At 42.5% G+C, this 14,956-nt stretch overlaps 1 protein-coding gene across 2 annotated transcripts; it reads right to left on the bottom strand.

The window, feature by feature from the left end:
* Window positions 1-1,410: 1,410 nt before the first annotated feature.
* LOC102098769 (uncharacterized) lies at window positions 1,411-11,182 on the bottom strand. Of its 2 annotated transcripts, none has more exons than XM_065028872.1 (11): window positions 10,835-11,182; window positions 8,851-8,985; window positions 7,971-8,095; window positions 7,600-7,668; window positions 7,040-7,153; window positions 6,138-6,253; window positions 5,793-5,848; window positions 4,345-4,397; window positions 3,531-3,658; window positions 3,030-3,186; window positions 1,411-1,921 (listed from the first exon to the last, which is right to left on the bottom strand). In XM_065028872.1, the coding sequence occupies exons 1-11, from the start codon at window positions 11,036-11,038 to the stop codon at window positions 1,819-1,821; spliced, it is 1,260 nt and encodes a 419-aa protein (XP_064884944.1). In that variant the 5' UTR covers window positions 11,039-11,182; the 3' UTR covers window positions 1,411-1,818. The 2 variants fall into 2 exon arrangements, with proteins under 2 accessions (XP_064884944.1, XP_064884945.1); XM_065028873.1 differs by lacking the exon at window positions 10,835-11,182 and adding an exon at window positions 9,706-9,784.
* Window positions 11,183-14,956: the final 3,774 nt, after the last annotated feature.

Here is a 14,956-nt window from a genome sequence, read left to right on the forward strand (position 1 = left end):
TTCCTTCTTCTAAATGTTAATGTTTTAGTCTTCAAGAAGAAAAAAATAAGAGATGACAAAAACCCCACAGAAAAAAAAAGAACAGATGTTCCTGAGATCATAGCAAAACAAGCCACACACTTCATAGGAATAAACTGTGATGTATAATACAGTTATTTTTCTAACCTTTCTAAAATTACCTATTTGACTGATTTCTTATGTGTAAAAAGAGGCATAAGGCCTTTCCTTCTGTCAAAGTACCATCGTCTGGAGTAATTTAGAAGCTCCCTGTTTTCTGTGCACTGAGAGTTCCAGCACACAGACAGATTTAAGACATCTTTAAATTTGTGCAAGTCTCACAAGAACATGTCTCTTAATACCACTGTAACTAAAGAAGTATTTATAGGAGATGCTCAGCTAAAACCCAAAGCTCTGAATCAATGACTATCCCAAAAGAAATGTGATCGTAAGGTTGTCTTGCACACACAGCTAATGGTTCAGGGAGCAAGAGGGTGCACGGCACTTGCATCACAAATCTGTGCAAATGCAGAACAGGGACGATGTTATTAATTAGGGAGCAGGAATTTCTCTCCCCTACTGCACAGCCACAGAAGAGACTGCAGATAAAATCAGCTTGTTGCATCCTATCAGGCTGATGCCCGCATGATCGCAGCTTTGTTCAGTAACGCATCCCAAATTTGAACATGCATTCCTGTGATATTTATAGGTTGGATAATTTTATATTCTTGAACCTATTCTACATATAACACTGTTGTAGTAGTAAGTCTAAGAGCTATCTCAGAAAACATAAAGTCTTTTTTAAAGTCTGTTAGTTTTCTCCAGTGTCAACCTAGGAGAGATTATGTAGACATTATATACACCCAGATTTCACTACTTTCTTAAATGGAGTGGAGGAATTATTACAGCCTATCCTTAGGATGCTCCCAGCAGTTTCACAGCATTGTTGCCTGGTACAGAGAATGAGGCATCTTTCCCTAATTCCTTTTGTCCAGATCTATCATGTAACTATTTTTTCCTGACATATCATATGTTTCATTTCCAATACTTAATGGTAAGAGGCATCTAGGTAGGGAATACACTGTAGGCTACCTTGGGCCAGCAGCTATCAGTGACTAACATGGATGTTGTGATTAATAAGGCATCTAAGTTCAAGTGAATGACGAGAAATTCAGGACATCTTCTAAATCAGCCTACTAGACCCTGACTTTCCTGCAGACAACGGAAAACTGTGTTTATATTACTTGTTTCATTGGTCATTAATGCTATTCCTCGAGGACGCCTCATTCTGGATGTGCTTTCTCCTACTTCTTCCACTTCAGCTCTCACACAGTTATAGAGAAGACTATCAAATCAGTGCAGCTTCCTGTAACAGCTTTTTCCCATGTTTTAACGACTATAAAATCCAGAGAGTTCAGAAAGATAGAGCTTTTATTACAAAAACAAATCTGAAAGAACAGAGGAACAGCTAAATTGGCTCAGAGACCCATGTAGCCCAGTGTCCTGGTCTTCATGGTGTGGAGCTGCTGGCAGTTGAGGAAAAATACAAAAGACGGAACATAGAGCACTCCTCCTGCAATCAGCTGTTCAGAACTTGCCTTTAAATTGCCTCCAGACCATCATAGTTAGCAACCGCTAAGAGCTCCACAACTAAAAATGTATCATCTATCTCATTTCTCTCCAAATCCCTTTATACCCTTGACCTCCATTCTAAGGAGTTCCACACTCAAAACTCTGCATTTTGCAGGGAATAACTTTTTTTTGTTTATTATTTTTTGAAAGCTGCTGCTTGCTACGTCACTGGGAAAAGCTTGCAAATGTTCACAGAGGAGAGCTGTCGGTCGCATGGTGCCAGGAGGAAAGGTCGGGTCCTTCAGTTTTTGACCCAAGCTGCAAATTCGGAACCGGCTGGGCAGCTTCATCCCTGCAAGAAAAGCAGTGATGCTGAGTTGTTGTTTTGCAGGGAGGGGGACAAACCAGACACTGACCCTTTAATTTCTAACATGGTTTGGATTTGGAAGCAGACAGGAGATGGTAGCCTACAGGAATTTTGTCAGCATTGCCAAATTAAGCCTTCCTGGGGCAGATTTAGGAATGTCCAGGACTGTCTGGACTTGCAGAGGGTTTGAGTTTTAGTGGGGATTTCCATGTTGGGTTATTTCTTTCCTCCAGCTCGCAGGTTTTGACAGCAGTGAAGGGAGTGGAGCAGGTACCTGGCAACTGCTACAGACCACGTTTTTCAAGTTCATCCAGTGGGTGTTTGGCAAATTAATGGCCTATTTTACTTACTTAAATGTATCTGGTTTTCAGAAGAAGCTGAGCTCTCAATCTCCTGAAAGTCTCCTATGGCATCTCCTCTGAAGCTAAGAATTAGTGTTTATTTTAAAAAGGAAACTCAATGTAAACAACTAAACTTGCTTTTTTTTTTTTTTTTTAATGAGAAATAACTCAATAGGGAAAAGGCTCCAGTAAAAGACTGTGATAATCATGTGGCAGGGGAAACAGCAATGCACTCAGAAGCCCATATTTTGTTGATATAATCCTTTCTCCCAGAAGAGCCATTCCTGTATTGATTTTCTGATTATTTCTCTGTTCTGTGCCCTAGTCTGACAAACACTTGTGTGAGCAAATTTCACCCTGTAAAGAGTTAGTCTGCTGTTTGGGGTACAGGACTCATTTTTTTTATGATCTGACAGATTGTCTAAGTAGGATAATCTCCACAATGGACCATCTATCAACTCATAAACCTATATGGAGACCTACAAAAAACCCCTACATAAATCTATAAAACAAACAACTGAACAAGTGTCCATGGTTTGTCTGCATGTATGAAGTGCTTGCACAATCACTCTTTTTCAAATAATATGTTTCTCAATTTAATAAACACATTAAGCATTAAATGAACAACATTTCTTTACATCAGATAAAAAATCTGTGCATTTGTGCTTCAAATAACCTATGGAGCTGTAGCTACTTAGGTCAATATAGGACAATGGGAATTCTTTACCTCTTCTTTCCTATGATTAATTTACCTGTAATAAAATTCAACCAAGCCCCAGCCTTGCGTTAACCCGTTCAGTTGGAAATCCGCAATGCACTCGTGGAAAACGCCACATCCAGTCAGGCCATTATACACCACAGGGCAAGCCTGCTTATCCAGCGTTGCAGAAACATCAAAGTACTCGCCACCTTTGATAGAAGTAAAAAGGGTAGAATGTCACTGATCTTCAATAGTATTTCATCTGAAAAATTCCCAAGATCTAATAATTTTCCATATGGTTTATTCTTAGGCTTTTCTAAAGGGCAATAGTTTTCTTGTCTGCTTTGTAAATTAAGCAAAATCTTTGATGAAACCATCTTTCCAGAGCAGCTGAATCCACTTCATAACATACATTTTAACACCCTGAAAGTGAAAACCACACCATTTATTTGCTCTAAGGATCACATGGAATTTCACTGAGCAGTGAAATTAAATTAACTGTGTGCCAAAAAGCTGAAGGCAGATATAGATACGCAGGCTGCATTTGGCTTACCAGCAGTAAAAGTGACTCCATATTTATCCCCGATAACACCATCAGCAGCCATCTCTGCCAGTGAGGCGTTGGACCACTCAATGCCAGCCTTCCTCCCATTGGGGAAAAAAACATAACCTACAGTGAGGCTGAAAGGGAAAGAAATGGAGTAGAATTGAAGTTCAACTAAAATTCAAATGGAGCAGCACATTGGCTTTCCAGGGGAGCTCAAAGCTGAGCATCGTCTTCATCCCTGGAAAGCAGCAGGAATGAATACAAAATATTAAAAATATCCTTGTTAAAATATTAAAAATAAATAAAAATGTTAAAAAATATTGTGGTGTATTGCAAATGCTAAGAGGGGAAGCCACACATGAAGGAAAGATGAGGCTTGCAGTATAGAGTGTGGTGGGCAGGTGGGACAGGTGGGTCACTTGGTCCCACTTGGCCAGAGGGCCATGAACGCTGGTCTTGGAGATTCTGGATGCAGACAGCACCAGTCAGCAAGGCAGGACTCCCCGCATAATGACCCATTACAGATGGACACACCTTCTTAAATAGCTGGAAGTGCTCAACTTGTATCTCTAAATCATGTAGACAGCAAGACAAGCAGCTGCATCAGCCAAACAGTAATTGAATGGGAAGGAAGTAATTGAAGGTAAAAACTGTCCTTGTGACTAATTGCAAATGGAAAATAGGGTGGAGGGACTGGAGAGCAAGAGGGTGTGGATGGAAATTGGTCTGCGCAGGTTCAAAGGAAGAATGTACATGCAGGTATCCTCTGCCACCTTTAAGATGTATGTTTTTAGCAGCATAAAGTATCCTGGTTACTTACTGAGTTGTGGTTGCTGGCATATTAATAACTGTTAAATGTGCTGCAGTCCCATCCTGTAAGAAAGTGAGAAAGAAAAAGCAGTCTAACTTGTGCAGAATAATTTCGGGTGGATACAACTGAGGTTTGCAGTGTGCTGTGACTTTACATGTTTAAATCTTCTCAGTGCATCTTCTGTGAAAATCTGTCTGCAAACAAGAGTCCAGAAATATAAACCAGCAGAATTTAAGGACATTAAGGACCACAGAAACTCCACAGCAAGAAGACATATGAGAAGGAGGGAAATACATGCAGAGATGTCAGCTAGCCATAGTAAAAACTGATGGGCAACATACCAAAGTTGACCCTGCTTTGACCAGACACTTCTACTAACCTATATTATTCTATGCCTGGGAGCAGCATACAGGAAAAATGTTATAGAAGATTGAACTAAAATCTCGTGTTTTTATTCATTTCTCTTCCATCCTTGAATCTGAATCCCTTCATGCTCCACTTGGGCTGCTCTGAGGCAAATACAACTATGCTGTGATGTTATATATGCACAGACACTTGGGGTATGAGGACTCAAAACTTCAATCAGCAATAAACTTTAATTCCTTCTTAGCAGTCAGATGGCTTTTAATTAGGAAAGGAAGAGCAGCAGTCATTTTGAGTCCTGAATAATGATGAAGAAAAGGGAGAGGTCACTACCTGATTATACACATTACAGCACAAAAGCACAGCCTTATTAAAAGATACAAAGGCATATGTTAAATCACAGCAGCTACTGGATCTGCACATAGGTGGGATTTTCCAAGGTGTGTACTGTGCTGGCTGGGAAAATAAACTTTTATTCTGAATTCAGCCTAAACTCCTGTAATTCTGCCTCTAATGGAGAGTTTAGATTTCTTCACGCCTGTGTTGGCAAAGGAAATGTTTTTTCAGGAGCATCTGTTGGGGCTGCGTGGCAGCTTGTACCACCAGCGTTCAGCGTCTCCCCGGGCTGTGTGCTCCCAGCAGCCGCAGTACAGGCAAAATGGCAAAACAGAGAATTATAGCTCAGCACTGGCAGAAATACTTGCTGACTGCTGTCACGCAGGCTTAGAATCTCTGCTAACGCCTCGAGCTCTCAATTAGTGTGAATCAGCGCTGCATCAGCTCCATGGAGCGCTGGGTATGTGCGGCAGCTGAGGATCTGTCCTGTAAAGCTGTCTAATTTTTCTTAAAAAAAGCCAAAACAAGCAGTTTCAATTTACAGAGACAACTTTTGGTTCAATTGGTGTAGCAAAATCTCAGTTTTCACACACCCAGTTTTGAGAGCTGCTCCCAACATGGATATGTGCTAACGATGGCACCAATTAGCACTTCTGATTGCACACTGTGGATGCTCCCAATGCCCTATTTCTGGATAATGACTGACAAGTTCAGAAACACCTCCAATTTCATGGTTACGGAGCTGTGTTAATACCTACTTCAAAGTGTGCCAAAATCATGACGTAACGGTAAATCTCAGACCAGTTCCGGATACCTGCAAAAACGAACAAAACCCCCCAACCTTAAGTTCACCATTGCTGGAAAATATGAACTAATAGTACCCGATTTGACATTGACTCTGGATAAAGAGATATCCAGTAATTGATAACATGGTAAGTGTATGCATGTCCCCAAAACAGCAATGGCATTTCCTCTGAAATGTCTGAAATTCATGCCCAGTCACGACATTGTTGTTTTTAAAGATAATCCTTAGTCCCAACGTCCTGCCACTACCAGCTATAGTGAAGACAGCCAAGTGAGTGATTATTTTCTGGTGCTGTTACCATAAGAGTGGCTCCGAACGCCTTTGAGAGAAAGTTCTGTTTTCTCCTGATTTTCTATTTCAATTTCTCCAACTGACTGGCCCCACTGCTCATGTCGGAAATGTTGCTCTCTTTGTCTAGGGGAAAGAAAAGTGAATCAACAGGCAAAATCGACAAGGCAAAATCAAGGCGGTCTCAATGCCAATCTGATAGACTTGTATCCCAAAACGTCTGGATCATGGCTATGCCAGATTGTACACATTAAACCCATTTTACATTTCCCAGTTATTGCTACGTAATGTCTGTTCCCATCCTGACTGACTAGAAAAATGCCCGTTGTTTGAAAAAATGTTGTATTACCAAACAATTGCTGCTCAGAAGTCAGCCAGTATCACCAAAGACAACACACTATTGGTTTACATATTTTCTGTTTGCATTTAGAGAACACAATATTGATATTCATATTTTCTTTGTGTATTTTCAGTTCTCTGAAGCTTGTATACTAATTAAAAAAACAACTTTAGCCCTTTCACAGGATTATATTTGATCCTTTGCTTAGATATACCTGCACCATTGGCTTTGGAAGTGGTTTGAATCAGGTTGTTAGCAATGAAAAAAGAGAGAATAAGAAATATTCCTAATGCTTGAGGTTTTACAGACCAAAACTGTGGGCAGGTCCCTCCACCCACATGTTGGGAAGACCCCATCCATTTGCAGGATCCTCCTCAGAGGACACATCTGACATTGACACATCTGGTGTGGTTATGAAACCAGGAGACATCTGACAGGAGCCACTTCCTTTATTGGCTCACTTCAAATTAAACCCAACTTCTAAAATTACCTATAACAATACATGACAGACCCTGAAGAGATCTGTAGAAAAATTCCTGTTAACCCTAGAAGAAATTAATCTTGCCTCTCACTTTTTGACCCTTTGGAAGAACTCGAAGGTCCACGGTTCCCGGGCAAAAGCATGTACAAATGCACTGGGGTGACTGTCGGCACTAAAGTCAAAGACTTCTGTGAAGTTCTCCCACCTAGGAGAAGAGGGAAAAAATAAAATACATTATTAGCTGCCAGGTGATACAAGGCCAAGCTGTGCACTTGCTACTCTGACAATGCCAATCTTTGTACTTTATCATTATTGGATAAATCAGATTTTTCTAATTTTTAATATGCTACTACTTTTCAAGGAAGCAAACAAATGGAAACTGAGAAGTGCAAGAATCAACAGATTATGTAGGAAGGGATGCTGGAAGGGCATGCTTGTTCTCATGTAGTCTGTTTGGAGGTACAAATGCAGCATCACTCCAGAAATACTGTGCTACTTTGACAATAAATCATTTTTTTATCAGACAAATCAAGTCCATAAAGAGAAAGCAGAGACAAGGGCTTCATGTGCATGTGACCCTTTGAAAACAGTAACCGAATCTCTAACCACAAAATCACTACACATCCCAAAGCAAAAGTGAAATGTTCTTACTGGAAAGAGAATTTAACTGGCACAAGTTCACCTTCCTCTTCACTCCACTGCTGTCGGTAGGGTCCTTTTCTGTAAGGCAAAGCATCATAATTTTGTATCACTCTTGAACAAATAGCAAAACATTTCTTACATGCTTAGGGATGCAACAGGACACATCACAGAAGAAAAATGCTATTGTGTGCTAAGATAGAACAATAAAGCTACATTACAACCCTACACTGGGTGAAGATAGTATTAGCTGTATTTTCTTTCCATAAAAATCAATGTGTGCTATTGTTACCAAATCTCTTTTGTTTCAAGTCTGTTAAATGTATTTTCAGATTGTGCTCATCTTAAGTGTAGATAAATGAAACCATAAAGTGCTGCGGTACCTGAGTAACCCATCGAAGCTTATTTTCCAGTGCATTTGGGGCTCTATGTATTCAATAGTGAGCCCTCCTCCACTCCAAATCTCTTCAGATTCATCACTCACCAGCATGTTTGGATGTTGTGGGTGCTAAAAAGACAATTGAGGAAAACATTTTCTTAGTTCAGTTGTGGGGTTACAATGTGGGTGAATTCCTGCTCTGAACATCCTCTGCAGGAGGCACAGTTGATTGAAATGTCTTTTTTTCAGTTCTTCCTGATTTCTAATAATCACATCACCCTTATCTTTTTTTGGTCTCCTCCTGGTCATGGCTACTTAGCAAAACAAAGTTGTGAGCACAAAAATAGTTGAGTGCAAAGAGATTGTGCCAGATCTTCTCTCCTTCTTTAATATGTAGCCAGTTATTAACAAAAGAGAAAATCCACAGGCAAAATATACGATTAATACTGTTTACTTTTTATCAAGAATAAAGCAGATGTACATATAAGTCCCTAAAAACTTTTCTTTCTCTTTGAAAGAGGCAATTCCACAATGACTTTTATAGCATTCACTCATTGGGAAAGGAGGAAAAAAACCAACCATAACCATACAACGTAACTTATTAACCATGTACTGCATGCTCAGATTCTTCCTAAGATACTTAACAGGGCATTTTTTAGAAGATACACTGTGTTTCATGCACATCATGGGAAAAAGGGAATTAATGTCAGATACCTACTCAAAAAATTAGACATAACCAGTAACCTGGGCAGTGCTATTACTGTCTTTAGGATGTTGATGTAGTGAAGATGCAGAGAACATTATTTTTTGCTTGGAATCCTACCACTGGTTCAAGACAGGAGTCAAGCACTGCTCTGAAATCTCATCCCACATCCACCACGTACTTCAAACTCTCCTGTTCCCTCCACCCGCAGGAAGAGCCACATCTCACAGATCCCATTCGGACGTTTGGCAAGACGAGCGATCACAAAAGTCTTGTTGGTCTCTGCAAAGCCGGTGAAATAAATTGAATCCAGCGCCTGGGGAAAGGGAGAGGGATTTCAGCTCCAGCCGCAGGCAGGAAGGGAGGGGAGAGGGTGAGTAATTCTTTGTTTTCCATGGGTTTCTTCTTAGGAATCAAAGTTTGCTTTCACTTTTAATATTTAATAGCAGGCAGCCCAGTGAGCAGCCAGAGTTTCCCCAGCAGCGGTGAAGCCTCATTTGTAAAAAAGGACAGTCCATACACCCAGAAAATATTTAGTTAATCTGGCATGCAACGCTCACATCAGTCATTGACACAAAAGCATTTTTCCTTTCTTTATTGTCCATTTCCTTATCAGGGCAGACAAAGAAAGCAGAGAGAGAGCAGCTGAAAAGCAGTTTTAGAGAGGGAACGTAATTATTGCCTGGTAGCCATGGACAAGGTAAAATATTATTCTTAATTAAGATTATTTTTTTGAAATGAGAAGTTCCTTTAACCAAAATCCTTATGAAAAGCACCCTCAAAAAGTGTCTACAAGGAAGAAACTGAGCCACATCTAGACCCAGCTTGTATGAAGGACAATTTATACTTAGGGGAAACATAGAACCAAAAAGGGAAAAGGAAGAGAAAGCCATAAGAAACCCAGTACTTTACTACATGATCAGCAGCTGGACTGGTGTAGGGCCAGTTACCATCCTAAATCTCAAACACTGTTACACACAGATGTCCACAACTTCAAATTTAGATGTGTATTTTCACATATTTGTGCAGAACTCACTCAAAGTGAAGTTTCAAAAGCTGGAACATTGAAGTTAAGATTTTTGTATGCATTTTGGGGTATGGATGAAGTTCTGCTTCTGAAAAAAACATTCAGTGTAAAACAAAACAAAAAAAAATCATATTATTATTGCTCTTGAGCATTTGTTAATTAATATGACTCCAGGATTCCCAGAAGGCTCCAGGAAATGCCAGCAAGAAGTTGATTTTTCACAAGAATGACTTAGAATTCAAAACCTCAGCTGGCATCTGCAAGTCAAATCTTGATGAGACAAGGAAAACCGAGGGAAATCCTGTCCCATCACCCTTTCTGCTTTCCCCTCCCACCAAATATTACAGCAAGGCCCACCCAAAGCTCCCTGTTAGGCACAGTGAGTATTTTGACAGGATCATCCATGAACATAGGCAACGTACAGGCTGTAGACAGAGGGTTTGTTATTTATTAAGCAGACAAGTACACCTGGAAAACAAGATTTAGTTCACTATGTGTGTGAAAATAAAAGGCTTTTGTGTCTGCTTTTTCCAACTGATATCATCTGGTGTGATTTGAGGCTATCCTTTTCCCTGCAAGGAACAGTCAAGGCAACATCCCCATCCTGTGATGGTTGAAGCGGGGTGAAAGAATGTGGGTCCTGAAGCTTTATGGGTCAAGCAGTGTGCGTACCAGGCACCAGGATGCAGGGGATTGGGGTTCCTGAGGGATGCAGGTCCCAGGGGGATGCAGGGTGCTGGGGTGCAGGGGATGCAGAGGGTTGCAGGTCCCTGCAGGATGTGGGCTCTGCAGAAGGAGGTGGTGTGGGGCCAAGGGGAATGGGTGTTGTGGGGCAACGTGGGTCCCAGGGGATAGGGGTTCCAAGGACTGGGGGTGCTGGGATCTCAGGGGAGTGGGGTGCTGGGAGATAGGGGTGCCAGGGATGGGGCAGACAGAGGTGCCAGGGATGGGAGTGTCACGGAAGATGGTCACGGGAAAGGGACTACCAGGGAAGGGGTTCCCAGGATTGAGGGTACAGGGGTCCAGGGAGATGGGGGTGCCAGGGAAGACAGTGTCACGGCAGGGGGTCCTGGGAAAGATGCTGCCGGGGAAGGGGCTCCAAGGATTTGGGGTACCAGGAGCGCGGCGGCACACTCACGTGGGGGTCGGGGCGGAGCGGGCGCGGCCGCCGTGACTCCGCGGAACCTCCGCCGGCCGCCCGCTGCCTCCAGGAGCCGTGGAAGAGCAGGAGGCAGCCCAGGGCCCAGCGCTTCAGCGGGACCCAAGCGCCGGGGGCGGCCGCCCGCCGAGCCCCGAGCAGCGCCAGCAGCGCCGCCGCCAGCAGCGCCAGCAGCGCCGGCATCGCGGAGCGGAGCTCGGGGTGTGGAGCGGAGCGCGGGGTGCGGAGCCGGGCGCGGGGTGCGCAGCGGGGCGGTGCTGGGCGCGGGCTGCCGTCGCCGCCAAACCCCGCCTCGGGGCCGCGCAGCGCCGTGTCCCGGGGCCGGTCGCGATCATTTCCGCGAGGGGCTTGTCCCGGCTGTCAGCCCGCTGAGGTCACTCTGGGAAGTTGCATTTGCTTCAGCTTTTTTTTTTTCCTTTTTCTTTTTTTTTTTTTTTTCCTCGATCCCGCCACATTTCGCTGAGCCGCACGGAAGCGCTTAAAGGGAAGCGAGGCAGCTCCACTGCAGAGCCACAGCCAAGTTTCTAGGAAACGTGTTTCCAGTTTCTGGAGCACAAGTGTGATGGGGAGCGGTTCGGGGATCTGGGGCTGTTCAGCCTGGAGAACAGGAGGCTGAGGGGAGACCTTATCGCTGTCTACAACTGCCTGAAAGGAGATTGGAGCCACGTGGGAGTCAGGCTCTGCTCCCAAGGAACAAGTGATAGGACAAGAGGAAATGGCCTCAAGTTGCGCCAGCGGAGGTTTAGATTGGTTAGTAGGAAAAAATTCTTCCTAGGAAGGGTTGTCAGGCATTGGAACAGGCTGCCCAGGTCAGTGGTAGAGTCACCATCCCTGGAGGGGTTTAAAAGGCGTTTAGAAGAGGTTCTTAGAGACATGGGTTAGTGCTAGAGTTAGGTTATGGTTGGACTCAGTGATCCTGAGGGTCTCCTGCAACCAAAATGATTCTATGAAATCCTTCAGGTTAAGGGTTGTGGTGCCAGAGAGGTGGGTCTTGGGGTCTCCCCACTGGGGCTGTCACAGGGTATTTGGGCATTATCAGCTGCTCTTCCCCAGGCTGAAGGTTGTGTCTGTTTCCATCTCTTTGATGAGGACCACAGTTCATATTTTAGATTTCTGACCCTGTCTTATTGGGCTCTGAGCATAAATAGGTCCTTGCCTGTCACTGCCAGCTCCACCCAAAGGGCAACAACAAGGCTTGGCAGCCCATCTCACCCAAGCCAACAAAAAAAAAAAATCGCCAGGAGCAATTGTAGGTACCGTATCTAGAAGCTGTATTTTTCATGGCTTTTTGCTGGCTGCACAGTAGATCTTTTTATTCCCTTTGCAATTAGCAAGCATTTTGTCTCATTTCCCTACACTAAATGAAGCCCAGTCTCTCAGGAGTGGTTGGGGTGTATCTGATCTCCCTTTGGAGAAATACAGGGCTCTCAAAACCTGTGTTTGCTTTTGTTTTCTGAGTGTTCTGGCTCCCTGTTGCCTCTACGGACTGCTCAGTGGTCTTCAAGTTCCTTGAAAAAGCATTCCTTGTACATGTTTATGCCTTGTCTTAATTGTCCCTCCGTTTGGTAATAGAACCACCTGTGCTGTGGTTTGTGTTTAATGGATTAGTGCTTATGGTTCTTTTGATTTCCGTCTTTGACTGCAACTTGTTTTCAATAACCTCCTTGGCTCTGCTGCTTCTTTTTGCCCTTTATCTAGTCTTTTGTGATACTGATGTGCACTCACTCTGCCTCTATGATCATGTTTCTATCTGTATTTCAAAAGCCTTTAGTGTCTTAGATGTTCCTTTTACCTTCTTCTTAAAAAGCTTCCTTATTTTTACATAGTTCCTGTTTTCTGAGACTGGGCATAGCTGTTCTGCATTGCTTTATTAGTATCCATAGACCAAATCAAAAGGGAACTAAAATGCAGAAGGCACCGCAATTGAGACAATGAGGTTCAGAATTTTATTTCTGTAAATCGCCATTGCCTCAGTTAATACTCAAGGGGTACATCATAAAGTTAACCACATAGAGTAGGCAGAGAGCCAGAGATAATAAGGTTATTTTCTTACTTCAGACTGTGTTGTGGAGGGACTGAAAATGGTCTAAAAATAGGAGATGTGTCACAATGTTATCACCCTGCAGCACAGCAGATAGGGCTCAGCACACTAAAATGCTGCAAAGGGAATGGGTTATGAAAAACAGCTTTTATTTTTAGTTAAAATTTAAACACAGTATTGACAGAAAGCAATACTCAATGGGGAAAGATCCCCACAAATGATAAACCTTTGGGGCTTTACAAACGTGCATGTAATTAAACCCTCAGCAGCACTAGTCTCCTTGAGATGTAAGGGCCTATGGCAAACGCCATGTTCTTGTAAACTCTTTTTTTCTCCCCCTAATGCAGTCCATGAACAGCTTTACTGCACTTTGCCAAACTGTTGGAGTCCTCATACAAATCATTTGAATTTCAGTATTTGCATTTCTGAGGGGAGGATAAATTGGGCATGAATATTTCATATGTTCCTCTGATATGTGAAGTATTCAAAAACTCCCAGTCTAAACAACGCATCGGTTAAGGGTTTGTGGCTGGCTCTATGGAATCTACAGCAGAGATAAGCTCAATTCCTTCCTATGAGGGCAGGAAACACGGAAACAATTTGCTTCATGCAACATTATGTTTCAACGTTTCTTAGGTAATTTGTTTGAGGACTCGAAGACTCGAAGTTATCTCTGGCAAACAATTTATCTTGGCAATATTGTTGGCTGTGGAAATGGGTTCCAAACCAGCACGACTCACCGAGGAACCAAAGTCCTGACATGTCTGGTAATGTTTTTAACATGGCAAAAACAGTCCTGTGTGTATTAAAACAAGTCTAAGATCTGCTCCACACACTTGGCAAAAATGTGAGGAGGAAAATAATATTCAACTGATTTGTTTTGAAGTTCAGAAGGAAATGAGAAACCTGTGACTGATGCATGGTGCCAAAAATACAGAGAAAAAAGCAAGCTGAATGTAAGAATTTCTTGTTAGTATGAATTTGCTAACTTGCTCTTAAGCATCTGCAATATTGGCCATCAAACTTCACATTGAACATTTTAAACAGCAGTGCCTTTTTTAAATCCAGCTATCTGGCAAAGGAAATGTCAGGACTATATCCCATCAGAAAAAAATCTTCTGCACCCTCAGAAATCAAGGGCCTGCAAAATCAGATTAAGTGTAGCTCTGACGTCCAATGTGGTTCTCAAGATCTTCGTGCTGTAGCGAGTGCTATTTGCTGTGAAAAGTGATCCAGTGTTTGAGTAGAAATCAAAGCCAAGAAGAAAAAAACGCGTGTCATGATCTCTGCTCTGAGCACTGCACATGAAACCGGATTTTCAGAACTACATCCAGAAGTAATGGTTATGCTCGCATCTGCAGGGTGGGACCCAGACATTCCTGTCCTTCAAGAAAGCTCAAATCAGGGAGAGAATTTCCTGGTTTCAGCCTATGTTTAAGACATATGTCATTATATGTGATGTTTCTTTACAAAACTTGTCAAATAACTGTTTTATCTATACATCTTGTCTCCCTGCATTTGCATCTGGAGATAGACTGTTTGCCAATGTCATATGATCAGTATGATTAATGTAATTTTGTGTGCCCCGGGGCTGTAGAAATAAGTGATGCACCATCCAGTGGACAAACGCACTCATTACACCACGGTGGCAAGTTATTAAACGTAAGTTCCACTGAAATCGATTGCAAAATTTCCACTGAATTAGAAGCTCTTGGGGATGAAACATGTGTGGGAACTGCTGAAATACACAACCCCTGGGTGTGACAACGTGCAGAGTCCTGTCTAGTCAATATTGCTTAAAAAAACCCAACATGATACCTATTTTTTTTTTGTAATTTCTGGGTAACTGTCATATCTCAGCCATCGTGAGATAAAAGCATGAGGAAGGCAAAGTATTTTGCTTTTCTCAAGCGTTAAGCTCGCTATAATCAGCACTGCACCCCCATTAGTGTGTACCCCCAAAGATGCTTTTCTTACTTTTGTTTTTATTCCTGCATAAATGACATACTGGTTACATTAAGGGAAAACAGGGAGGGCGAAGGATGGTTTACAAAAAGATC

Source organism: Columba livia, chromosome 13, assembly GCF_036013475.1.
Source record: "Columba livia isolate bColLiv1 breed racing homer chromosome 13, bColLiv1.pat.W.v2, whole genome shotgun sequence".
NCBI lineage: Eukaryota > Metazoa > Chordata > Aves > Columbiformes > Columbidae > Columba > Columba livia.

What these genes read in the sequence shown, in the direction of transcription:
- LOC102098769 (XM_065028872.1), bottom strand. Translation starts at nt 11,038, where the DNA reads ATGCCGGCGCTGCTGGCGCTGCTGGCGGCGGCGCTGCTGGCGCTGCTC. An exon ending in CGCTCCGCCCCGACCCCCAC is followed by an intron (nt 8,986 to 10,834) that starts GTGAGTGTGCCG and finishes CCCTTTCCCCAG; the next exon opens with GCGCTGGATTCAATTTATTT. An exon ending in TTCTTCCAAAGGGTCAAAAA is followed by an intron (nt 6,254 to 7,039) that starts GTGAGAGGCAAG and finishes TCTTTCCCCTAG; the next exon opens with ACAAAGAGAGCAACATTTCC.